This window comes from Pteropus medius, unplaced genomic scaffold (assembly GCF_902729225.1).
Source record: "Pteropus medius unplaced genomic scaffold, Ma_sr-lr_union100, whole genome shotgun sequence".
Taxonomy (NCBI): Eukaryota; Metazoa; Chordata; class Mammalia; order Chiroptera; family Pteropodidae; genus Pteropus; species Pteropus medius.
The window spans coordinates 31,425,654-31,452,878 of NW_024355205.1; the positions used below are offsets into that span (position 1 = coordinate 31,425,654).

The 27,225-nt window shown below is 47.8% G+C and overlaps 1 protein-coding gene and 1 long non-coding RNA gene across 3 annotated transcripts in view; one reads left to right on the forward strand and one right to left on the reverse strand.

Moving 5' to 3' along the window:
• LOC120598796 (uncharacterized) lies at nt 1–12,139 on the reverse strand. Its single transcript, XR_005651752.1, has 3 exons — nt 11,748–12,139; nt 509–655; nt 1–104 (listed from the first exon to the last, which is right to left on the reverse strand). It is a non-coding gene; the product is annotated as an uncharacterized LOC120598796 (long non-coding RNA).
• Nucleotides 11,314–27,225, forward strand: part of IFNGR2 (interferon gamma receptor 2) — a 21,653-nt gene continuing 5,741 nt past the window's right edge. Inside the window, exons 1-3 of one of the 2 annotated variants that reach the window (XM_039857864.1) lie at nt 11,314–11,503; nt 18,377–18,509; nt 23,516–23,724. In XM_039857864.1, the coding sequence (XP_039713798.1) occupies nt 11,329–11,503; nt 18,377–18,509; nt 23,516–23,724 (517 nt within the window). In that variant the 5' untranslated portion in view covers nt 11,314–11,328. Of the gene's footprint in view, nt 11,504–17,237; nt 17,275–18,376; nt 18,510–23,515; nt 23,725–27,225 lie in introns of those variants that run through there. The other variant, XM_039857865.1, reaches the window with a different exon arrangement.

Consider the following 27,225-nt stretch of genomic DNA (forward strand, 5'->3'; position numbering starts at 1 on the left):
GATAACATGTAATGAAGTCTACCCTTTCTGCAATCCCATATCTGCCACTTCGGAAAGAATCCAAGGCAATGCAAGTGGTGATACAGGATCATCTGCACTGGGTCCTGGAACAGAAAAGAGACACTCACGTGGAAATGTGAAATCCAAGTAAAGTTGGGCGTTTCATTAATATTAAAATGCCAATGTTGGTTTCTGGGTTTTGACAAATGTACTTTAGAAACGTAAGATGTTAACCTTAGAAAAACTGAAACGAGGTAAGGGTGCATACAGAATTCTCTGTACTATCTTTGCACCTTTTCTGTAAATCTAAAATTATCCAAAATGTAAACTTGATATGGAAAAAGATTCCAGTGACAATTAGTTACTAAAGGAGAACCATGTTTTATCACAAATGCTATGTTTTAAACATAAAAGATTTTATGATAACTCTAAGTAATGGGTAGACAATAGCTCTGATGTCGTAGTTTTTAAAAAGTCACAATGAAACACATTTCAGTTTCCGGTGTACCTTCTCCTCGTAATCAGTTGCATCGTCTTGTCTCGTTCTTTTCCATTGTCACGTGTGGGGTCCTTTACCTACCAATTACGACCATTTCCAAATGCAAGCTTGAGTGGAAGTTTCGCATTTTGATTTGGGGAAATGAGACTCATCTGCCTGTAAAAAATAACATAAATGGAGCCCCTTTAAAATGGAGTCGGGCTGCCATCCCAGAGGAACTGGTTTGCACGTCTTACCCGCAACCCTTTGGAATGTTGAAACAGGTCAAAGTAACCCTTGCACCAGAACAAAGTAACACCGAGTCTCAGAGAACTGTTTGCAAAGATAACAAGAAAGCAGAAACTATGACTACCAGACTGATGACTAGCAGATGGAAAATTAAAAACATTATTTAGAAAGAGCATCACTTTTTTCTGCAGCAATAGAAATCCCTTCTACTGATGTAAGTGTTCCCTTCCCCTTTCTCATAAATACCCCTGGCCTTTGTCTCCGAATCAAAACACTATTTGGGCTTCTAATAGCTATTTTTTTTTTTTATCTCAAATATATTTGTTGCCTCTTGCCTTGAAAGGTCTTTTCTTTTTAAGTTCATATGCTTTAAAGTAAAGGGGCTAAATAGAAATTTAATTTGTGGAAGAGAAACGGTCTTTTCTGTTTTGCGTTTGCCCTGTTGTTGATGTTGCTATAGTGGTGGGTGGGATAGGAGGGGTGAGAAATGCTTGTGAAAAGAAAGCCAATGGAGAAATAAAAGGATGGCCCTTCCTTCCTCCTAGTTAGGAGGCTGCAGTGGGTGGAGCCAGGTCAGGGGGTGTGGGATTGAGGGGGAGAGGATTTGGATGTGGATGACTGGGTTCTCCAGGCAAGGAGTGGGCTCAGAGAAGGCGGATCCACCTCTCTGAATAAATTCACGAGCATCTCAGCTGTGCTCACAGCAGGTTCAATGCCAGCCTGCCATCCCTATGTTTTCTGGGATTTGTCCAACTCTAGAGATTTGGAAAGTTGGACATGGTGCCTGATTTGATTTGATTTACATGGCAAAAATGGCCTGATGGTTCTTGTTTCCTAGTATTGTCAAGGCAACTGATAGCGCATAGCTGGGCTCACCTTTTTAGCAAACGCGCTCTTCCTGCTGATGAAAATGTTTATCTAGGTCAGGAAGTGCATAATATTTTCAGTAATCTGTTTTTACTCGTTAGTTTTCTCTCTGGCTTCCTGTTTAAAGGACATTTCTCTCTTGTTAATAATTAAATTATTAAAGTTGGAGGATTGGTTACAGTTTAAATTTCGCTACAATGGTTTCGTGTGGGCTGTATCTCGGGTGTCTAGAACAATGCTTGGCACATAGTAAGTGCTCAACAAATGTTTGTTGAAAAATAAAAAAAGGCAATGGAGGTGTCTCTTTGGATACTTAGATAAGTCGAAACTTAATCAGAGTTCTTTAGGACTCTTCATTTCCTGAGGCAATGTGAATGATGTCCCTTTTGGGGAAAAAGAAAGTGTCCCTGAGTCTTGATTGAAATGGTCCAGGTAGATTCCAGGGCTTCATCTGCAGAGATGATCCTGTACCACCTGAGAGAGTGAGTAAGGATGTGTTTGCAGCTGTACTCATGTCCCTGGGTATTTAAGACAGTGTCAGGGGGCAACAGTGCCCTCCTCACTGCGTGTTCTGGGAGGGCCAAGGCAGGGCAGGAGGCTCTCCAAGTCAGGGGAGCTGGTGGGACTGTGAGCTGAAGGTGAGACCCTTAGACAGGTGGGAAGACGCAGCCACTTAGTGGACACCTCCCAGGTGCCTGAGCTAGTGTTTCCCTCAAGCTACAGTTGGGGACTTTGAAAAGCTGTGTGGATTGGTACAAAGGACCACCTCAGCTCCTGCCAGGGCTTCCCCATTCCCCACACAGGGTCCGACCACCTCAGCATCTACCACTAGCAATGCAATGTAAAAGAGAAGTGGCTTCTACAGAACTGGCAGCTGCAGACAACAAGAGAAAGGCCTGAGACAGAATTCAATCTGACTCGTCCTCTCGAGAGCAAGCTCACCACCATCATGTTTGCTGTGTGTCCTCTGTCACCTCTACTAAAATGTAAACTCCACATGCTTAGAGTTTTTCTTGATTGTGTTGAGAACAGGATCTACTATGGAACAGATGTTCAATAAACATTTGTTAAATGAACAAGAAAAGGAAGGAAGGAAGGAAGGAAGGAAGGAAGAAGGAAGGAAGAAGGAAGGAAGGAAGGAAGGAAGGAAGGAAGGAAGGAAGGAAGGAAGAAGGAAGGAAGGAAGGAAGGAAGGAAGGAAGGAAGGAAAGACACAATGTTGAAAACAATCTGTGCTTTCTAAACACGCTTCACTGTCCCTGGACTCTTTCTGTTCTTGCGTTCACTGACAAATGTATCTAAATGAATCTGTGCCTGTTTTGTTTTGTGTGAACACACAGTAAGTCGCAAAACTATGGTGTTTTAGGCTTCAAAGAAAAATGGAAACAGAAGTTCATGTTGAGGGAAGCTCAAGGCTCTGCAAGAGAAGAGGGAACTTCACCAGGCATTGAAAACCCGTGAGATGCAGGACAGGCTCCAGTGGCCTCTGCACAGCGCCCATGACTTTTCACAGAAAGAGCCGACCTGAGGCTTCAGCTTGAGGATTGCTAAAGAATGAACATGAGGTATCTGGTGTCGTTTCCCCCGGCCTGAGTCATGCTCCAGACTTTGCAAAGTCAAGGCTATGTCTGTAGAATGTCTTGAAAACATAGGCAGCCTGATTTTTACATAGTCATGAAACACAAGCATGTGAGCAGCAGAAGATTCCTTTCTATTTCATCCCGAATGTGGTTTCTATGACTTTCTCCAAAAGGGCAAAGTAATGCTGCCTCCTTGTCATTTTATAAGCGCTCAAGAACTTGAGAATTTCAAGATACAAACCATGGTTCTTTCTGGGTTGTAAGATTGTGGGGCAATTTTTTCTCTTCTTTATCATTTTTCCGTAGTTTATACACTTACCCACCATGAGCAAATACTATTATTATAACAAGGGGGAAAAAAATGCATGTGTGTTAAGTTTGGAAGTTACAAATCAATGAAAATACCATTTTAAGTTAGCCCACACCCTGAGGGCCCAGCAAAGGCAAAAGTAATCCGGAGCAGAAGTCAAGCGGGAAGCAAAATGCATGTCTTGTCAACTGCCTTTTCTTCAGATACTAGAGCACTTTGGACATTAAGTAGCCAGGTTTTCAGTTGGGTTGCTAGGAAGCTGATTTTAGTGAACATGTAGGGTTTTTTGACTACATATGGGCATACTCCCTCTCCCCGTCCCCCTCAACACACTCTGTCTTAATTCCCTAGGCTTATATACTTGCCCCGAGGCCTATAATTTTTTATCTAATATCTTTTACCATGTGTCCTTCTTTAATTATGGATGTTTACATTAAAAAATAATACATGCATATGGTACAAACAGTCATATCGTATATTTATTGTTCTAAGCTGCCTTAGAATTCTAGAGAATGAGGTCCAGGATTAATTTTTTTTATTATTGAGCAGTAGAATTAAGCTGATTTTTCATAGGTACTGCCCAAGCTAAGCCAGCACATTGGGCCAGGTGGCTGACAGTATAACATCACACACCAGCTTTTCCCAGAAGTCTCAATGCTGGCAGGAGCCTTTTCAAGGGAAACGTGTACCCAGAAAAAAATTGTTTGTGGAGAGGAACAAATTAAATGAAGAAACCTGCTTTTCCAGATGACCCTCTTTCTTCCTTACTGTGAGATAATAGAAAATACATATTGGTCTCTGCCCCGGCTCCTGGCACAGGCCTCCTGAAACCCTTATAATTTCCTGGGTGATAGGAGTGTCTTTCATTCTAATGGGGTGACTCTGGGTGGGCTCCTGGATGGCTTTTGGGTGAGGATGGGTCACCAAAAAGAGCAAGCTTGGAATTTTCAGCCCAGCCCCCCAATTCTTTTGAGAAGGACTGGAAATGGAGTTAATGATCGATTGTGCCTCCTAGTATGGGGTTCAGGGAGCTTCCGGGTTGGTGAACACATTCACTGTCCTGGGGGGGTGACATGCCCAACTCCATAGGGACAGAAGACGCTTCTGTGCTCGGGACCCTCCCAGACCTCACCCTGTGTATCTCTTCACCTGGCTGCCATCTGTTTCCTTATCCTTTGTCGTATCCTTTGATAAAATGGCAGACATAAGCCAGTGTTTCCCTGAGCTCTGTGAGCTGTTCTGGCAAATTAATTTGACCCCAAGGAGGGGGTCATGGGAACCTCCAATTTGTAGCCAAGTCAAACAGAAGTTGTGGGTAACCTGGGGACCTACTACTTGAAATTGGCTTCTGAAATGGTGGGGGCCGTCTAGTGGCATTGAGCCCTAAACCTGTGAGATCCAACACTATCTCCAGATAGATAGGGTGAGAAGTCAATTAAACCGTAGGACACCCAGCTGGTGTCATGGAGAATTGCTTGATATGGGGGGCAGGGGACCCTCATATTGGTGACCAGAGTGTCAGAAGTGTTGTGAATGTCCTGGTAATGTGACAGAGAAGGGGACACTAGCGGGGAACTGTATTTTTCCTAACGCACCTGCCAGTAGACTTGATGACTGGCCGGCGCTGCCCAGGTCATGCCCAACTAGTACATTCTTCCATCAGAAAGTCAGAGCCTTGTTGACAGATGAATTTACACGGAGTTCTCGAGAAATGGAGCAAATCCTTTCCACCCCCACCTGCCCTAACCCCAAGCTCCAGAAAACAATGTTAATCTTTCTCCTCTTTTATAAGGAGGTCTTTTCCACCAGCCGTGTTAACAGTACGTTGAATTTAACAAGGATGAATGCCAGCCCCAGGAAACGTAGCCCCAGGACCTTCGGTTTTGAGAGGGGGCAGTATTGGTGTAGGGGCCAATCTAAGGACACCAGGCGCTTTGGAGGTGTGTGTGCCAGGTGAGGGGACAATGCAAGACTGAAGGGGTACCAGAGTCCAAGGTAGAGGTGCTGAGAGCGATCACCCACCTGTCTGGTGTCAGTCGGAGCAGCCCCCATGGAGGGCTGCATAATGGCCCCCAAAGATGTCCATGTCCTAATCCTCGAAACCTGTGAATATGTCACCTTGCTTGGCAAAAGGGACTTTGTGGGTGTGACTAAGTTGAGGATCTTGTGGTGGGAAGATTATCCTGGACGACCTAGGTGGACCCACCGTAAGCACATGTGTTCCTCTAAGGGAACCAAGGGGTCTGAGGTGTCATAAAGTGGATGGCTGCAGGGACAAAGAAGCTGCGGTGAGTATTCACCATGGAATATGACTCGGCCATTACAAGAAGGAAGTCCTGCCATTAGTGACGACATGGATGGCCCCCAAGGGCATCGTGCTGTGAAATAAGCCAGACGAAGAAAGACAAATACCGTGCGATCGCATTCGTGTGTGGCATAGTAACAACAGCAGCAACAAACATAAATCCAGAGAACGGATCGGTGGCTGACAGCGGCGGGGGTGGGGGGAGCAAAACGGGTGAAAGGGGTGGAAAGGTACAAACTTCCAGGTATAAACTAACTAAGTCATCGGAGGTGACGTACACCGCAGAGACTTCAGCGACTAACACTGTACGGCATATTGAAAAGTCGCTAAGAGAGCAGATCTTTAAAGTTCTCATCACAAGAAAAAAGTCTGTGACCACACTTGGGGATGGATATTAACCACCCTTCGTGATATCTACCTACGTGGAGTCGTCGCGCCGTACACCGGAAGTTAATAGCGGGTGGCGATTACATCTCAGTTTAAAAAAGAAAAGGAGATGTGAGGATAGAAGCAGAGATCGGAGAGAGAGGCTGAGAGCTGAAGACTCCAGGCTGCTGCCTGCAGGTGCAGGAAGGGCCCAGGAGCTCAGGAAGGCAGGTGCCTCTAGACACTTGAGAAGCAAGGAAACAGATTCTCCCCCGGGGCTTGTGGAGGGAATGCAGTCCTGCCCACCCGCTTTGGACTTCTGACCTCTAGAGCTGTCAGATAATGAAATTTTGTTTTAAGCTGCTAAATTTGCGGTAATTCGTTATAGCAACCAGAGAGAACTCATACCCCGGAACAGGGGGCCCAGGACAGCAGCGGACCATGGTTCACCCATCGCCGAGCGGAGGGCTGCCAGCCTGGGTCCCCGTGTCGCTGGGAGACTTTCCCGGAGGAAATGAAGGCCTCAGAGCCCCAGAGAAATCCTTCATTTGCCCTCAGGAAGGCTTCCTGGGTGAGCTAAAACTCCAAGTTTCGTTATCTGTGGCTGGAATCGCACCCCCTCGGTGTGGTAATGCAGTTCTGCCACCAGAAACGCTGACTGGCGACTTCTGAGTGGTTATAAAACAGGAACTGACCGCTCGTGGACTTAGTCCGCACAGGGTGTCATGTTGTGGCAGTGCAAACACAGACTTTTTGAAAGGTCACTATTACTGTTTCCCAATCTCCGTGAAATGAGAGGAGCGTCCGTCAGATGGAACCCCGTCAGGTGACTTTGTCACTTCCATTTCTAGCAGCTCTGTTCCGTGTCTTTTTCAAGCACTGGTGTAACCAGAGATCAAGACCCCTCGTCTTAGTCTGCTCAGCTGGCCGGAACACAATACCACCGACGGGGGGCGGGGCTTAAGCAGCAGACATTTCTTCTCTCCCAGTTCTGGGGCTGAAAGTCCAAGATCCAGGTGCCAGCATGGCTGGGTTCCAGCGAGATCTCTCTTCTTGACTCGCAGAGAGCCCACCATCCCCACCATGAGGGCCCCACACTCATAAGCTCCCCTAACTCGGATCACCTCCCAAAGGCCACATCTCCAAACACCATCACGAGGGAATGAGGGCTTTTAACATATGAAATTAGAGGGACACGTTCAGTCCATAACACCCCGCCAGAATGCATCCACACATGTGCACACGCACACACGTGCACACACACATGCACACACGCACAGAAGGGGGGCCCTTGTGCTCCCAGGTAAATGAAGCTACAGCATACATTTAACGAGAGGTTCCAGGACACATGTTCCATACACAAAGAGTAACAGTAATCAAATTAGAATACACGTTTTGAAAACAAAGGGGATCACAATAAACAAGGTAAAGAATATTTATGAAAGGATATTCATACACGTATTTCCAAAGACAGAGTAATATATGTCTTTAACTTTCAGGGTATGTAACGTAAAATTCTTTTGATTATATGGGGCTGATTTCCCTCATGAAAAGTTCTTGAAGAATTGAGTTCTGAGAGGAACTCCTGGTGGTTCTTGAAATTTTTGTGATTCTTGGCCCAGAGGAGGAGTATAGTGGCTGAAAATTCCCTAAATATAACGAGGGTGTCCAAACAGGGCTCAACAGTCAGAAAACAGGACACGTAGCCGCTTACCTTACCCCATAGGTTTGCTACGAGGATGGAGGAGCATTATAGACGACATAGGGTAGGGTCTCGATGAATGGTACCTATTCTTCTCAGAGAGGGAGGGTGTAACTCCTTGGTTTGCTGATGGCACTCGTAGTGACTCATCTGATGTCCCACCTCCTGACTTCACTTGGCTGACTTGGCAGCCACCGCCCAGCCTGAACTTGACAATAAACTACTCCTACGGGTGCCCAACCTGCCAGGTTTTTCCTATAAGTCGACAGGACGCAGGGGACAGATTTAAACACAAAAGGATGATATGATCTTAATCTTTTCAAAAGAAACGAGATCAGTTTGAGATTGTCTGAATTATGAAACCCAAGAGGCTTCATCACACAAGCACTTCCTTGAGAACCCATAAAGAAATCTCAAGCTCACCGCTTCCAGTTCCCACCAGAAGCTTCCTGAAGCCCTGTGCCCTCTTCCTGGAGTTGTTGAGGCTTTTCCAGGGCACTCATCCGGGTTGGGAATATTAAAGCTTTGGCATTTAACTAAAATGGAGATGTAGCTCCTCTTTTTTAAAGGGTTAAAAGAATCAGTAAACTTTCTTCCTCTCTCTGCCTATTCTCTCTTCTCCCTGCCAAATTTCAGGATATTATCCATCCCCTGTTTTACGGAGGAATGAAATGCAGAATGTTGTATTTTGTAATCGTTGCTTCTTGCAAGTGTCTCTCATAGGAGGGAGTAGAGAAGAAAAGAGTATGAATTTGTGGGATGAGGTTTTAAGGTGGGCCCACCGGGGAAGCAGAAATGCAACCCTTGAAGGTTGCATTTGGGGCCTTGAAAGACATGAGAAGGCAGGACTCAGTCTCTGGGGACCTGAGGTGAATTTGTCCAATTTAAGTGCCAGTCCCTCTGACCTTGCAGCTGGCATTTCTTGGAACAAAGGGGAGCACCTCTAGATTATTAGCATGAGGACAATATTTAGGGACAATCAGCTGATTGAAAGACAACAAATTAATGGAAAGGGATGGGGCAATTCAGGTTTTGTAAGGCTGAAGTTTATATACCATGTGGGAGCCCTTTTTGTTAAAAATACACAACTAAGGGTGTAAAATTAAGTACTAAAGTGTTAATTTAGAATGAGAAAACAAATCGCGTTACAAATTTTTTAAAGCTAATATCACAAAATCCAGAAAAATAGAAGTCTTTCCTCGTGAATGATTTGTCAAAGTGTTTCTTACTGATAGTTTTAAAAGTTTCTTTTAACTTTGCAACTTTGTTGATACATAATGTCAAAACATTTCTCGCAAATGTCACAGTCAAAAATAACAAATAAAAATGCCACGGCCACTCCAACACTGCACTCCATAAGTATGTTAAAGGAGAAGTCAAAGAGGAAAGAGACAGATCCTAACAACTGTGGTTAAAAATCTCTTGCTTTGCAGATTGCACAAAAGCATATGACTGTGAGAACACAGCACTGGCTGCCTCTTCTATGGAAAAGGTTGTGCAAGTGGAGGCCTCTGGGGTTTAAGCTTTCGGTAATTTCACAGTAATTCTGCCTCAGAAAGGGAGGAGGTTATATGCAATGATCAAGGTGTTGCATGATGCCACGTGAGGGACGGAACCAAGCAAAGGGCAGTGCATGCTAGATGCCTTTCTCAAGAAATGCCAACAAGGTTGGCTTCCTGATCGCATCAGATCGAGCACCTCTGTGGAAGGCAGTCATCCACTGATGATTTCAAATGTCTTCCAGACAGGAGGAGCAGGGAAATGGAAAGGCAACCACCAAGAAGTGGCCTTCCCGCGGCAAGCTGCTGTGGAGTTGAGGACAGTTACTTGCTTTGGGGATACTGTGTGCTTGAGGTGACAGTAGGGTGCCCAACCAAATAGCAAAATGGGCATGCTCCTGTTAGTACTCTGCCAGGGACTTCTGGATGGAAAGCTGAAGCCCTCTGAGTTCTGCTAAGTTCCTCTAAACAGATAAACTTTGGAAGACTCATCAGCTGGGGAGAAACAAGTAGCCCCTTGTGGGGTGACCATCCCCTCAAAAACAACAGGCTTCATTGTCACTGCCCCTGAACTTGACGTGGAGGGAGATGACAAGCCCTCTGTGGCCTGGGCTGAGACAGATGTGGGTTTGTCCTTCTCTTCAACAAGATATATTTGTTTCCTGATTATAAAAGTTAAATGTCCATTGGGGGAAAAAAGGAGAAAAGTATTAAAAAAGAAAACTGTTACCGTTCATCACCCTACTACGTATTTTATGCTAGTATTCGTAAACGAATGATCCATTCGTTTTCCATGCATCATTGTTTGCAAGGATTCTGAATTATATCCTGTTTTTTCACTTAACATATGAACATGTCTGTGTCTTGAAAAACTCAAAGGATCATTCAAATAATGGCTAGATATTTCATCTTATACTTTTACAACAGTGGCCAATTTCAAGAGTTCTACAGAAAGAAAATAAAATGCAAGAAGTCCAGAAGTAAAACTCTATGTTACCAAATTCGCTGTTGGCAGCCGGCCCCGGCAGGCTCCCAACCCGGCCCTGAGGACCCTGTGGTTCAATCCTCAGTGTCCCCCGCCTCATTCCCCCTTAGCCCCCTCCCTCCGCGCTGAGCAGCCTGGGAGAGTGGGCCTCCCCGCCTCCCACGCACCCGGTTCCTGAGGTTACTTCCTCATTCTCCTGACTTCTGCCCCAGGGCCGAACCCTCAGGCTGTTGTGAAATGTGGGGCGCATCTCCTTTCCCTGGCCTTCCGTCCCCATTACCTACCCCCAGGCCCGCTCCTTCCTTCACCCAGGTCCTTTCTAACTTCACTCTTAAAACCTGTTTTCAAAAAAGGATTAAAAGCTTAATAATGTGTTCTTTAGAGGCTACTAAGAAAACAAAAGTTTAAAAGGAGGGATCCCCGAATTGTGCGACCCCGCGTTAGTAGGGAGCAGCCGGAGAGCCGCGGGTGGGGACGGGGGCTCCAGGCTGGACGCGAGGCCCACCCCGAGCCTTGGGTTTCGCGGGGTCTTTCCGGAAGGGTCGCAGGACCCCCGAAAGTGGGTGTCTGGCGGGGCTCCCTCTCCCCCCGCACCCCCGTGCCTGGCCCGGGCCGGCCGCTCCGCGCTCGGGGAGGCGGCCTCGGGAGGCCCCGGCTCGGCCCCGGTGCTGGGCGCTGCGGCCCGAGGCAGCTCGGGGCCACCGGGCCGCGGACCCCGGCAGCGTCCGCCAGCGAGCCGGCTGGGGGTGCCGGGGAAAGTCCCCGGCGGCGGCGGGGTGCTGCGGGGCGGGGCGCGGCGCGGGAGGGGCCGGCCTGGGCGCGGCGGCCGAGTGGGACTCCCTGCCCCGCCGCCGCCCGGGAAGAGGCGGGCCCCACGCCCGGTGCGCGCCAGGGCCGCGGCGGCGACGTGAGCGGCTCGGCGAACCCCGCGCCGGGGCCGGGCCGCGCCCAGCGCCCCCGCCGAGCCCGCGGCGCCGACCCGCGGCCATGCGGCCGCCGCCGCCGCCGCCGCCGCCGCTGCTCCTGCTGTGGCCGCTGCTGCTGCAGCTCGGCGGCTGCGGCGCCGCGGCGCCCCCGGCAGGTAAGCTGGGCCTGCGGCCCCCCGACGCCGGACGGAGGCGTCGCCGCCGCGGAGGAGCGGGTCCTGGGGAGCCCGGGGCAGGTGGGGGTGCACAGGGACCCCCCGATGGGTCGACAGCATGCGCGGGCGCCCTGATGAGGGAGCCTCGGAGGGCTCGTAGCGGGGAGTCTGCGGGGAGCCCGCGGCGGGTGGGGGCCGGCGGGGAGCTGGAAGCCGGTGTGGGGTGGACGGCGGGGAATTCCGCGCCGTGTCCGGGCAGGGCGCTGGCGGACCCAGTGCAGCCCCTCCCGGTGTCCCGGCCAGCCCTGCGAGGAAGGACACTCACGCTGCCCCCGCGTGAATCTGGACACGCTGCTGCCCCTCCTCGCCCACTCCCGCGCCGTCACGCCCTCGAAGCGGAGTGCGGGTCCGTCTCCCAGCTTCTCAGAATGGACAGAGAGAGGAAGGGCCGAATCCAGAGCTTGGGGAAAGGCCGCCTCTGCCGGCCACACATCCTTCGTCATGGCCAGACTGACGGTAGCCCCTGCCTGGCGCGTCCTCGCCAGCGGCTGGAGCTGGAAGCGGGACCCGGGTCTGTCTGCCTTCTCTGCGGCTTTCGTGCCTGGCGGTCAGCCAGGAGCAGCGACCTCCGTTTTGGAGGTGTGACCCTGACCCAGTCTTCCTGTGTGGTCGACAGTGGGTGTGAAATCCCATCGATCAGTTCGCGGGGATCCGGTAGATGGGGTCAGCGCTCAAGGCAAGACCCAAATATCTGGACGTCCAGTTGTGTTGGGAGACCAGACTTTCAATCCCAGCTCTGCTCCCATCCAAATAGCCCCTTACCTGGGCTCAGCCTCCTTCTACCGCTGACACTAACTGACCACACTTATAAGCCGAATATAAATGTTTAAAAAAGAGTGGCGGGGGGCGTGGAGAGCTCAGTGATAAAGATGCAGGTAGGAGAACATTCTCTCTGTGTTGGTGTTTTGCTGGCTTCTTTCTCTTGGGGAGACTGATATAGGTTGGGTAGCACTTGAAAAGTCTCAAGAATTTAGAAGTTTCCTCCCATTCGAAGTCTCAAGGTGTGGATCCGGTTTGTTTCTTCTACCAGCATCCCTTGCAAAGGCCCTTAAATTCCAAAGCTCCTGGATGAGAGAGAGGAGCTTTGTCTGTGAGAATGTGTGCTCCTGGTTCAATGGTTTTCCTCTGGGAGTTGGGCAAATGGGTATGAATCCTAATTCCACCCTTCCCCAACTTCAAGTCTTGAGCAACCTAGGAGGTGCGGACCCTCCCTGGACCTCCTTCAGGTGGGATTTGGGGGTTGGCAAAATGTTGGTAATTACCCAAGCTGGGCGATGGGCATGTGGTGGTCCATGACCTGTTAGCAGGAACCCAGAGGTTGACACTGCCGCAGCACCCAAGGGCATTTCCATTTCTCTAGTGATGGCCTTTTACTGTAGTCTACAAAAGTTTGGGTCTGTGTGATGATGGGACATGAACTGGTTCTTCACCACAGAGCCTTCGAAAAGCATCGCCACGTTACATTAATCTTTATTTTTGTGACTATTTAAATTTTTTGTAATAAACAATTTTGAAACTGGGATATTTTTTAACGAAACAATCAAAACTCTTTGTTAGTCAAAACATAAAGTGAAAATAATGAAAATGATTATATAGTAAGTAGGTAATAGAAAAAATATCCACGTGTTTTGATTATTTACAGGTGTTCTTCAGTAATCAAGAAATTGTTTCTATGATCAGAGGGAAAAAATAAGTATTGGAAACAAAATTTTAAAGGGAGACTTATAATATCTACCCCTTAGAGTTGTTATAGGGAGAACATATGTAAAATATTGGCCCTGACCCAATTTGTAGTGATACCTTAGGTCAGGGGTCACCAGGACAGGTCCGTGGCCTATTAGGAACTGGGCCGCATAGCAGGAGGTGAGCGACCAGTAAACAGAAGCTTCATCTGTGTTTGCAGCCGCTCCCCAGCGCTAGCATCACCGCCTCCGCTCCACCTCAGATCAACAGACATTCGATTCTCATAGGAGCACCAGTCCCTGGTGCCAAAAAGGTTAGGGAACCGCTGCCTTGCTTGGTGGCCATTTGCTTTGGATAGAAAACTAAACAGCTCTAAAATGCAATTAGAGTCAGTGCAACTGACTCTAGTAATTTAATTACCTGAGTGTTGAACTAATAATTGTTGTAGCTGCCGCTTCGTTTTCCAGTGGATCGGATCCGTCCTCGTGCCGTGCAATTGTATTACCGTGATTTGCTGACTTGAACATCCAAAGTTTCTGATGTGCTTAGAGACCATTGACAAAAAAAAACAGTAAATCCCAATGACATAAAAACCATTGCAAATGAGTGCACACTAAGTCACTCCTGTTTGTCTGTACTTTTCAACAGTCGAGTCTACCAAGTAGCTGGAATGTTTGAGGCAAACTCTATAAATGATAGCAATAGCTACCATATCCTGGGCCACTCCTCTAGGTCAGGCAAGCTGTTAAGTAAGTGCTTCGTGTACATCTTTCTTAATTTTCTCGACCATTCTTTTGAAGGAGGTAACAGCCCCATTTTCCTCCCAAACCGTCTTTTTTTTTGAAGAGATAAATGGTCTGGGTAAATAAGCTCATGTCCGGTGAGCAACTTCCTGGTTATGGCTGAGGATTCAGGGGATTTTTTAAAAATTTCTCCTCATCTGCAGGGTGCTGGAGGTGGGCTCAGTGATATTCATCATAATGACCCATCCATGGAAAGATCCTGAAGGATCTTGATTGTCGAGAGTAAATGATTAATTTTAATAATCTGTGTGTACTTTATCATCTGTGTGTGATGTGTGTTTGTCAAGCTATGCTCGTAAGACCTGGGGTAGCCTATTCTGAAATTTGTGTGAAGTCTCAAATGCCTAGATCCAGGGTATATCAGAGGTGGTGGTTTATGGCGAGAAGGCAGAGCAGAGAAGCTGTGCTGGCAAGGTGCCGGGGACACACTCAACACCTACGTTATCTCTTCTTACCGTTACCGGTTTAGGAATCATTGCCCCAGAGACTGTGGAGGAGGAAGGTAGAGGGGGGCTTTGTATGCCCTACTTAGGGTGTGCGCTTTTATCTTGCAAGAGCCAGGATGTCATTAAAGCACTGGTGTCCACCCGCGGGGACTCTATTCACTTCTGTTGATGCTGTAACAAATGACCACCAACTTTGTGCCTTAAAACAACACAGATTTATTATCTCACAGCTCTGGAGGTGTGATGCAGGTTTCCCTGGGCTGGCATCAGTGTGCAGTAGGGACGCAGTCCTTCCTGGAGGTCCTGGCGGGGAGAATCATTTCCTTGCCTTTTCCAGCTTCTAGAGACAGCCTTGTGAAGACACTGGGTCCACCCACATAGTCCAGGATCATCTCCCTATTTTAAGTCTTCTGATTAGGAAACTCAGTTTCATTGCAACAACCCTAATTCCCCTTTGCCGTGGAACTTGATATAGTCACAGAACACAGACATCTTTGGGCGGACCGTTATTCTGCCTTCAACAGGGTCAGACCATTAAATACGGTGCTCAGTGCGGGGCTGGGCACCCTGTTGGTGGTCACCAAAGGCGGGGTCTGGGTAACTGCCTGGCACTTAGCACCTGCAGAAGCAGTCATTCATCAGGACACCTTGAAATAGTCACATCTTAAAAATTATGCTGAGGCAGTAGTGTCTGGTTTGCCTTTCCTTCATGGTCTTGCATTTGCTCCTGGCTACAACTCTGGGGGAGGTTGTATAATTTCACTATTCATGAGGAAACGGAGGCTCAGGTCGGGGCTTGGCAGGGGCCCATGGCTGTAGGTGGCAGGATCAGGGTTCCAGGGCTCCATAAATCCTGTTCTCTTCCCATCGAGCCTTTGTCAACACTATTAACAGCAGGTGCTATGGCCCTAAGTATATCTACTCCAGAGCCATCCAGATACAAGTCCATGGTCCCGAGTTTTCTACCCACTCCCTGCCACAGCCTCTGAGGCCAGAAAAGGGAGGGCTTAAGCAAAAGCGAGGAAGGGAAAAGAGAGCCTAAGCTTTGCGTGGGTTTTGAGTGGGTGAGTGCAAGCCGAGGACACAAAAAACTGGCTACGGAATGTCTGAAGGAGGTGGCAAGTCTGCTCCTCCAGACACTGGCGTTAAAACAACCCCTAAACCCAACAACGCCAGTCTTCCTGGAGCTCACCGCTTTAGTGTCTGCGGGAGAGAGTCAGTAAGCTGCTAGCGATGAGAAGAGGCAGCAATCGTGTGGTACCCACACTGTTCTCAGCTGTTGCAACCTTTTGAAGTCTGTAGTGTCATCATCCTCATTTTACAGATGAGATCGAGCCGAGGCACAAAGAGATGAAACAGAAACAGCTCGCCCAAGCTCCCACGAAGAGTGTGTGGCTTTGAGCGCAGGCAGTCCGGTTCTGGAACACCCTCCCGACCACCATGGTGTGAGCAAAGGTGGCGGAAGAAGCAGAGACAGGGCGCCCTGTGCCCTGGGCACGGTCTGCAGGAAACAGCTCTGACAGGGTGGCACCCAAGCAGAGACGCGAAGGGTCGAGAGCTGTGGCACAGCAGGAAAGAAGGTTCCGGAGCAAGGGAGCAGCAAGGGAGACACAAGGCGGGAGTGTGTCCACCGTTTTCCAGAAACAAGGAGACCGAGGGGCGAGGCCGTTCGAGGACAGGCCTTCTGAGAGGGCAGTGGGACAAGGCGGCCGTTAACGGGTGGACGATCTGTGGCACGCCGCTGGCAACGCACAGTTCTAAGGCTTGTTTTCTTCTCACTGCGGTGAGGCAGGATTCCAGGAAACTCAAATGCAAGGGCAGAACTGCGGGTCCCGTCTCGCACACCTCGGTAAGAATGAAAGTCGAAGAAAGTGGGAGGCCCGTCTGTGGCAGGGAAGCCCTGCGGCCCACGTGTCCGTCGGGGTGGAAGCCCTTCCTTCATCACTGGGTCCCTGGGTGCTTCCTTTCTTAGCCGCATGTCTAGACTGGGGAGATGGGGGTGTCGGGAGAAGGGTGGAGGGAGAGGAAATGCCTGCTGACTCCCCCGCCCCAGAGATGGAGACATGGCGAGGGGGCACTGCGGCAGGCGACTGACTAACGGTCCCCAAAGATGTCCACATGCCAAGCCCCTTACATGGCAAATGGGACTTCACCGATGTGATTAAGGATGCTGGGATGGGAGGTGATTAGATTGGGATGGGCCCAATCTAATCTCCAGAGTCCTTGAAAGATGGAAGAGGGAGGCAGAAGAGTCAGAACCAGACAGATGGCAGCACAAGCAGGAAGGACTGAGCCCGGCGCTGCTGGGGGAAGGGCCCCCAGTCAAAGAGAGGAGCAGCTTCCGGAAGCTGGGAGAGGCAAGGAACTGTGCTTCCTCTTGGAGCTTCCAGAAGGAGCCCAGCCCTGCCGACACCTTGACTTTAGCCCAGTGAGACCTGTTTCGAACGTCTGACCTCCAGAACTGCTAAGAGCCTAAGTCTGGGTTATTTTAAGACACTAAATTTATGGTAATTTATTTCAGCATCAATAGATGCCAGGGAATTGATGCCAGGCGTAGGGGCTTTCTGAGTCTCTGATGGGCGCCCAGCCTAAAGCAAGCACGTACCCCGTGGGGCCCTGCACGGCCCTCCCTGGAAGCAGGACTTCAGTGCTCAGCTCTGTCTGGTGGCCCTGGCAGCCACAGTGAGCGGGAAGGGTCGTCAGGGGAGCAGCCCCCCACCACGCTGTCCCTGTCCATCGGCCTTTGGCCCAGCTTTCACGAGGCCTGGTATGAATTGGGCAAAGTGTCGGTTAGCTGGTTCAATAAAGATCTGGAGCAAAGGTTAGCCAAGCTCGTAGATGTGGAGACGATGGACATTCTGTAAGTAAACAAGTGGCCACAGACTCTTGGTAACGCATCTTTCAGAAGGAGAGCTGGCCGGCCGGGCCGTAAGCCCACCTGGTCACTGTTCGTCAAAATTGGATGCATTTACCGAAAATGTGTGGTTTGAATTTCCTGCTCTGAATTCTGGTACAGCACGTTTTCCAAACTTTTCTTCTCACCTTCTGGGTGTTTCTCATTAATCTTTCAGTGTCAGAGAAAATCTTATCGTATTTGCTTACTAGAGAGTAGGCTCTTGAGCCCACACCCTCCAGCCCAGTCCTAGAAAGTACCTGCCTGGGGGATTGGCGCTGTGTCTGCCAGGTCACCCCAAGGAGGGGAATTCTGATTTTGGTGGTGGTTCCCTGGGGAGTGTGACAGCTTGTTGTTTGTAGTTCTCAACCTTTTATGTGCTTAAGATTCAGCTGGGAAGCTTGCTGAAAATGCATATTTCCCCGTCTGGGGTCAGGCCTGGGAATCTGCCTTGTAAGCAGCACGTCAGTGATTGTTATGCTGGGGGGTCCTCGGGGAGCAGAGCAGCTCTGGTAAAGCCCAGAAGGCAGGCCTCGTGCTCGCGCACGCTCTGCACCCCTGCTTCCGTGCGCGAGTGGGGACACATGTGTACGCGTTTGTGGAGGTTTACTGTACCCTCCCTTGGTACTGAGTCTGTCACATGGCCACCAATTTAATCTTCACAACAGCCTGTGGAGTGTACTATTACTCTTCCCTTATTCCTGAAGCAGAAACTGAGGCCTGACTGGTAAGTGACCTGCCCAGTCACGCACACTCGCTAAAGGCGGAGCAGGCATTCCAGTCCGGCCAGACTCTGGTGCGTAGCCCCTGTCGCCTGCAGGTGGAAAGGCAGCCCCAAGCCCCTCTTTCTTCCCATGGACTGTGTCGATGGTACCCCCTTTAGTCAAAGCGGGAGTAAGGGTATGCCGGGGAGGTCGAGTGATGCCGTTTCTGCACTTGGACAAAAACCGAGTTGTATACGTGGTTCGGCAGTGTGTGTTTAAATATGTGTGTAACTGAGTTTTCTCCTTTTGACCCTCCCTTTCCATTCCACCTCTTCTCCCTTCTCTTGTTCTCTGTCCCTTTCAAGACTCTCGTTCCCAGCTGCCTGCTCCTGAAAACCTGAAGATTCACCTGTACAATGCCATGCAGGTTCTGAGTTGGGAGCCGGTGACCCTGAGCAATGACACAAGGCCCGTGGTCTACCAGGTGCAGTTCAAATTGTAAGCAGATGTTTCCGTTGGTGTCTTTCTTGGGATACGGAGGGGAGCTGAGCCACCCAGGCCAGCTTCGCGTTCCTGCCTGTAGGCACAAGTGTCAGCAAAATCCATGGGAAGCAGCTATTTCTCTCACATTTTTAAAATCTCCAAGGACCGAGATTTCACAACTTCCCACTCATCCAAATGCTTAGAGAACTCCGCTGTCTATCCACGTGACTTCTTAGTTTGGCGGAAGTTCATTCTCTCGTTGGTTTCAGGAGAAACCTGTATAAACAGGCTTCCCGGCTTGAAAGGGCAGGAAGCACCTTTTAGTCTTCATCTTCTTCGGGTTTAAAAATCTGCTTTATTCAACCTCATAAGCCACATTTGACCTAATGAGGAATTTATCTATTTAATTATTGTTAATTCTCAGTTTCTAAGTGGGTTTTCCATTTTGCATTATATTCTGGCCCCTCATTCTCTCTCACCTCCTTGTCAAGCTTTTATGTAACACATAGGAAGTAGAAAGGCAGAACCCAAGTCCTCAGTTGTTATTTGCTTAGTTGTTAAATATGTTCATTGAAGACTAAGTTAAAATTATTGACTAAGTCATTTTATATTACCAAATAAACAATGAAAAGAAATGGTAATTCTCAACGCTTGTGAGAATGTGGTTGGTAGATACAATGCTGGATCAGGATCGATTGGCACATCCCTCTTAGGGAGTAATTCTTCTATTTAGTCTTGGAAATGCTCATGTTACTTTTACCCTAAGTAGAAAAAAAAACATATTCATAAAAACATACACATTGAAGTGTATGTTTATGTCCATCAACAAGAAGGTGGCAAACTGTGTCATGTTACGTTATAGTTGCCCATTAAGCGACCACTAAACAGGATAATTGTGTATTATCTGGTAGTGGTTGCAACTCTGTAAAAGTCGGAATATGTCTGTGGTCAAGAACAAGTAGAAAAATGATAGACAGTTAATGTGTTGGAAGAGTGGGTTTCCACATGATTTCTTCTTCATCTTTAAACGTCCATTGTAACAAAATTCGCTTAATAAAAACAGATTCTAAACTGGGGTTTGAAGATTATCTCTGAATCATATTTATCTATTCCTCAAGTCATTATATATTACAAACACAATCATCTCTAATTACTAGACCAGTCCACTGGGACCAATGGCATAACTTTTGGGACCCAGTGGAAAATGAAACCGTGGGGCCCCTGCTCAAAAATCATTAAGAATTTCAAGATGGCAGCAGCAGCAGCACATCAAACCAGGTGCCCTCCAAGAGTAGGGCTTTGTGTCACTGCATAAGTCACATACCTGAAGCTGGCCCTACTCAGCATTTAGTAAACATAATATCCTAGAGCTAAACAAAAAGATTTCAGTAACAGGAAGTCCCAGCTGATTTATTGACTAGCATTCCTTAACCTTGAATGGGGAAGTACATTTGTGCGTCGACAGAGTGTCCGTAAATATATACATATTTTTTAAAGCTTTTGACAGTTTCATATCACAGACTAAGTTGTTTCCTTTGTTTTCTTTTTGGAAAGCATTTCGTAGATTTTTTTTTTTTTCGGAGTAGATGTTAGTTTTGGGAAAAGGCACAAAGGATGGGGTGAATGCGAACGTCCCTGTTTAGAAAAGTTGAGCGGTCACTAAAAACTGACCCTGAGGCTGATTTTGTTTGCGTTTCCAGTCGCAGATTTGATGAGAAAGAGGGCTTTGCCTCTGTTTTGTTTTAGATACTTTTACACATTCGGGACATTTTAGTTACATTAAATAATTTAATTTTGAGGCTTGTGGGACTTAAAACTTTCCATCCCGTTTCTCTACAGTAAAGCATTACTATAATTATAAACAAAAGTGCCTCTGTTTTATGACAGTCACAGTAGCAAAACCAAAACCACATAGAGCACTTTGTAGGAAAATTTGAAGTTTATATCAGGGGTTGTAGATAGTGCAGCCTACAGGCTGTATTTGGCCCACATTGTTTAGATTTTTATTCTAGTTACTATCAATATTAAAAACTTGGATATTTCACTTTAAAAAAAAAAAGAGCCCAATTTTTGTTCTCGAAAATAGCAGGGCCCTTTCTAGGTCGTGCCCCACCTGTGCTGGTGTGTGTATAAAATGAAACAAAGCTGGGGTTACGCTTTTGGGTCCTGTGTCCCTTTTAAAATTATTTTAACATAGTTAACCATGCGAGCATTTTTTTCCTGTCATTATTTCTGCATAAACATTTTTATTGCATGGTGCATCACACGTGCCCCACTCACGGGTAGAGATAGGTGATGTTTGTGACTGTTGTAGGTAAAGTCCTCATACATAACTCATCTCATTATTTTCTTATATTCCTAGAAGAGGATTTGCTGGGTCAAAGGGGAGTGGTCTCGCAGGCTAAACGGTGAGATCTTTAGTTGCCCCAATGTTTGCCAGATATCTACAAGGCGCTTACTAGGCACCAGGCCCTTGACCAGGCTCCTTCCTGATGGCCACAGGTTCTACCTTCGTGACAACTCTGGGAGGCAGTTACTATAGTTTATCACCACTTTATAGGTAAGGAGTCTAAGGAACAGGGAAGTAAAGTAACTGGGATTTGAACCCAGGTAATATGGCTCCAGAGTCCATGTTTTTAACCACTGTGCTATGCTGTGCTCGCTCTCGTGATAAAGGTTGCTTTCAAAATTAAGTAAATTCAGGGACGGAGGCAATCTATACTGTGTACACTGCAAGGAGGATCTAGGATGACTCGCTGGGTAGGCTCAGACAGGCTGATTGGTCAGAATGCCAGACTAGAAGCTGAGAGTCTGGCGCTGGGCAGTGTCATGCTCTTGAGGCTGTGTTTATTACATTTTTCATTTAAATGGGGCCCACGTCGCCTTATTTTTACCCTCTGCAAATAGACGAGGAGGCAGCTTTCCAGAGGCAGCTTCCTTTCCCCCAAACTGCTGGCCTTCGTGTGTCGGCTGTCACTTAAATGTGGATGGCTTGTTCTTCTTTCAACTCCTTCTTTGAAAAACAGTTTTAAAAAGTACTTCTGGGAAAGGGGCAAGTTTGGAGGAGAGGCGAGGAAGTGGAACACAGGTAGTTGATTCCGTGGTGAGTTAAGGCATGAACTTTTGAAATATACGAGGCCTTTTGCCCACGTTCAATAGCTGGGATCAGTGGAGAGGAGGTTAGTGTATCTGTAAGTATCCATAGACCTTGAAAAAAAATCACGTACTTCTAAAGCGCACACCCCCAATCTGAGAGGGGCGCCTGTCGTTTGGAATCCCTCTCCCCATTAGGGGCTGTGACCCCAGGCCTTGGAGGTGTGTGAATATGGCAGACGCTATCTATGGAAGCCCTGGCCACACATCTTGAAGTGGCTTTCATCTTGTCACTTGCCACTGTCACAGAAGATAAGTCTCTAGTCAGGGCCAGAGGTACACTGAGAAGCACATGTGTTGTGTGGAAGCTAGTGGCAGTGATCCCCGGAGTCATTGTCCAGGGCATAGCTTGTCCCTAGAGGGGATACTGCCCACTGCCCCTCATTGAGGGTGCTGGCACCCATTCTCCCAAATCTATCACCTAAGACAAGGACAGAGGTCAGAGCTGGTGACCAGAGTCCCATTTGGGGATGTAGCTTTGGGACTCTGGGGAACGCATTGTCACTTACAAGGACACATGGCCATGTAGTTGGCAGGGTTTTCATATGGGGAAGGAAAAATTCTCTTTAAATGGGCAGTGAAAACCAACTCCACACTAGCTGGATGCATGAATGGGGTTTGTATGAACATAGTATCACTTCTAAGACACAGTCTACAGAGGCTGAAATCAGTTGTACCCACCATTTTGTTATTTGTATCTACAAGTATGTTTTTCTTTTTTTAGCTCATTTTTTGTTTCGTATTCCACATGTGAGTGAAAGCATAGGGTTTTTGTCTTTTTTCATCTGACTTATTTCACTAAGTTAATTTTTAAAAAAATCTTTAAAAGATCAGTTGTAGGACAGAATGGGAGAACATATTTGCAAACCAAATATCTGATAAGCAACTCGTATCTACAACATATAAAAGATTCTTACAACTCAACCATTAAAAGACAAATAACCGAATTAAAATATAGGCAAAGAATTTGAGTAGATGGTCCTCCAAAGAAGATAGATACAGATGGTCAACAGGAACATGAAAATATACTCAACATTATTATTCATCAGGGGACTACAGATCAAAACCACAGTGAAATACCACAGCACACCCACTAGGATGGCTACAGTTAAAAAGGCGTAATAACAAATGTCGGTGAGGATGTGGAGAAACTGGAGCCCTCATGCATTTCGAGCAGGAATGTAAAGTGGTGTAGCCGCTTTGGGAAATAGTTAGAAATAGAGTTACCATATTGACCCAGCAATTCCACTCCTAGGTATATACCCCAGAGAATTGAAAACATATGTCCACTCAAACACTTGTATGTGAATATTCTTAGCATTATTCACAATACCCAAAAAGTAGAAACAACCCACATGTCCATCAACAGATGAATGAATCAACAAAATGTGGTATATTCCTACAATGGGATAATATTTGGCCAAAAGAAGGGACGAAATACTTATACATGCTATAGCATGTATCATGCTTGAAAACATGCTAAGCGTGACAGGCTAAGTGAAAGGAGCGATTCACAGAAAACTATGTAGTTTATTAACCCATTTATAGTCACAAAAGACCACATAGTTGATGATTCCATAATAGGCAAATCCATAGAGACAGAAAGTAGATTAATGGTTGAAATGGGGGAAAGGGGGAGTGACTGCCGATAGGTACAGGGTTTCTTCTTGGGATGATGAAAATGTTCTAAAATCAATTGTGTTGATGGTTGCACAGCCTTGTTGAATATGCTAGAAGCCACTGACTCAGACACTTTAAACAGGTGAATTCTACGGTACGTGAGTCATAGCTGAATAAAGCTCTGGGGAAACTGTCACATGTGATAGGAAAGAGAATTCTGTGACGTGGAATCCCGTTTTTCTTTTCAGCTCCGGCAGTGACAAGTGGTCCAACGTCCACGCACCGTACACAGAGGTGAACTGTACGAGGATCACGGCCACAGAGTGTAGCTTCACCCAAACCAGCCTCTCGAAGGGGTTCCCGCTGCATTTCAACGTCTCCGTACGTGTCCGGGCGGAGCTGGCGGAGCGCGTGTCTGCCTGGGTGATGGCGCCTTGGTTCCAGCACTATCGGAACGGTAAGAGACCTCGCGTATCAGACTTGCTCTGTCGTGCCCAGGTTTCCGTCGCTTCCTTTTTCACCGAGCAGTATTAACTCCACGCACCTCGGTCCTGCCTCTCACCCTCGACAGCTAGCCAAGAGGTGAGTTTGATGGTCCAACCTGGGTACTGACCATGGAGGCTGGTGCTAGGGGAGTGTGATTTGCTTAGATCAGGGCTTGGCAGACTACAGCCTGCGGGCGAAATCTGGCCCGCCAGGCTGTTTTTGTAAATAAAGTTTTATTGGAATGCAGTCGTACCATCTTTTAATGTGTGGTCCATGGCTGCTTCCATACTACAACAGTAGAGGAGAGCGGTTGCAACAGGGACTGTCTGGTCTGTAAAACCTAAACTTACTCCGGCACTTCCTGAAAAAGTTTGCTGACCTCCATACTAGATCGAATACTAGCATGTTGGCTGCACTGATCACCCTTACCCATCCTAGCACAACTTCTTTCATGTTCAAGAAAGACTTTAATCCAGCCCCGAATGGTCTCTGGCACATAGTAGATATTCAGTAAATATTTGGTGAATAACTGAATGAAAAAATATGCTCCCAGGTATTGGAAGTGATCATAAGAATCATGAGATACAAGTTTGTACATTTGTTCCTTCAAGGATTCATTTTTCACGTGGTCATCTGTGCCCGATGTTTCTTCAGTGTCCATGATTTATACAAACAAAGTGTCAAACTTATTGGGATCCTGATTCAAACAAACTGAAGCATAAGGCAATCGAGGAGATGGGATTGCTGTCTAGATATTCGGCGATGCATTAAGCTATTATTGTTCATTTATTTTAGGTGTTATAATGGTATTTTGTTTACGTTTTTAAAAGGGGGGGGTCCTATGTTTTAGAGATACATTTCTGAATTATTTGCAGATGAAATGATGTGACGTCTGAGATCCAATCAAAATAATCCAGAGAGTGGGAGGGCTGAGAGCAAGGTGGACGGCACAGGAAAAACAGCACTGGCCATGACTCAATGGTCAATTTAAAGTTGGGAAACCAGTACCTCAACTTTTGTTACGATCTTCTCTGTGCTTTCTATGCATTTTGAAATTGTCTGTTATAGGAAGCTGAGAAGGAAAAAAAAAAAAATCGGTGGCCTGTGCTAGGCGATGGAGGGGTGGAAGGGGCAGACATGCAGCCCCTGATCTTCTACTGTGGACAAGTCATTTGTCCTTGAGTAGAGAACCATCACACATTTGAGCTATCAAGTGTCGCCTAAGGAAGAATGAGTTAAAAATAATAATAATAATGGTGGTCACCGGTCCCTGCCCAGGAGAAAAAGTATGGAACTAGAAGTGGGACCTGTCATAAAGGTCATCGGTCCACTGTCAGCTGCTGCCTGTCCTTTCAGCCCGAGTTGGGTGGCAGCGTCCCTGGTTAGTCGCTGGCTGGGTTGGCGTCTCTGCCCCATCATGCGCAAGGTTTGGCGGTGGTGTTTTCCAGTCCCATCGCCGCTTTCGCCGCTTGTGGCGTGGGGATGAGTAACCAGCGTGAAGACGGTTTACCCGGTGCTCGAGGGTGGAAGGGTGAGACGGCTGCAGGGAGCCGGCTTTGGCCTCACACAGAGCCGGGTTCCCATCCCTCCCCTGCCACTTACTGGCTGTAACTCTGGGCAAGTGCTATCACCTCTCGGCTTTGGCGTCCCCTGTGGGAAACGGAGATCACCTTCTACGGTTGTGACACGGATCTGTGTGGACTCCCATGTGACGTCTGTGTTGCCTGGTTTATAGTAATCACGCAGTGTGCGGAAGCCGCGCTCAGCGGTGATGCATAGTGCCACTGGCCCTCCTGAGAGAAGGCAGGTCACTTCCCACCTCAGGATGAGCTTATCAGGTTGGTGTCAGATCCCAGATCCAGCACGCCCCTCAGAAGGGGAAGTCTTGCAGCACTGACCTTGCAGATTAAGTGATGAGTCATTGCGGGCTTCAGTGCTTGAGCGCCACCCCCCATGCATAAGTCACGAAAAGGTCTAGAGAATGTGTCCTCCTAAGGAGGTGAGAGAGGCCTGCAGCAGGTGGCCGAGCCCTGCGTGTCAGCAGGCTTTCCTGTGCTCCATCCATTCAGCCGTGAAAAGAGAAGCCAGCATCTGAGAGCAGGTTTAATGGAAGAGCTCCTTGTCGCTCACAGCCAATTCGCGGGCCTTCCTCTCGTTGTTGGTGAGCCCGGCCCTGCCCTGTCTCCTCGCGGGCCTTCCTCTCGTTGTTGGTGAGCCCGGCCCTGCCCTGTCTCCGTCTGGATTACTTCCTCCACCAGAATGAATGAGGTCAGAGGGCACAGTTGCAAACCCCTGGTTACTTTTGCGTACAGAGAAAGCTGGCCAGACCATATGCCTAACCCTTGCCCCGGGGAGAGCATGGAGGCGTCAACACGAAACTGTGCCCAGTAATGTGACTGCATGTATAAAACAAACAGAAACAGGCCTCTTAGACCTTGAAGACCCAACCCGTGCTTTGAGCTGAGTTCCTCCAATAAGTATACAATTAAATGCTTACCCCATAACTGCTGTAACCTTTTATTTATAGCACATCATGAGTCACAGTCCTGGGCTGTCCCAGGATTATATGAAAAGGCTTAACAAATAGATTTACAATAGTCGTGTTTCTCAGTTATTCTATTTAAGTGTCATGTTACAATAAGCTGGGAGACAAATAAATTTACAGGTGTGTAAACACCACCTTTGTTCATTTATATAGAAATTATGGAACAAAATATGTATAGGTGAGAGCTAACAAAAGCTTTTCCCCTCTGCATGAAAATGTGACCTTCAATTAACCTTCCAGCTCTGTTTCTCTGGAAACCTGATAAAGGCAGCATGTCACCCGTGACACTAGGCAGCATTGCTTCCGGTCAGAATAATCCCTGACTGGCAAACTGCATTTCAACTGAGACGATCCGAAACAGACCTGGTAGGAAACCGCGTCTCTGGGCTGTGCCTCGTGCCGCGATCCTCGTAGCCGGGCACAGGCTTTACGGGGACCCTGGGACTCGTTCCCGTGGAGCTGTTATAAGAGCTATTGGCCCTTGTGGCTTTGAAGCCACGGAGACCCCTGCACCTGCCTGACCTGGTCTTGACCCCTTGTACCAGCGCTGTCTCCTGGGGGGCCCGAGAGACCCGCTCTGGCCGCCACGTGGACCACCGCGAGAGCCCCTCCTTCCGTGACGGCAGGAAGTCCCCGGTGCTGCCCCATAGCTTTCCAAGTAAATGCGGCCGGAGTTGCGGCCGGGAGTCTCGTGGGCCAGAAGGCAACCTCACTGCATATAGAAATGCGCGCGCGTGCATGCATGCGTGCGTGCACATGCGCCACGTATGCAGTATATAGTATGTATATGTATACGTGCATTGTATTGTATTATATATACTGTGTAGCTATAATACTATATACAGTATGTGTGTATATATATATATATATATATATATACGCACAGTATGTATATATATGTGTGTATATATTTTTATATTCATTCTT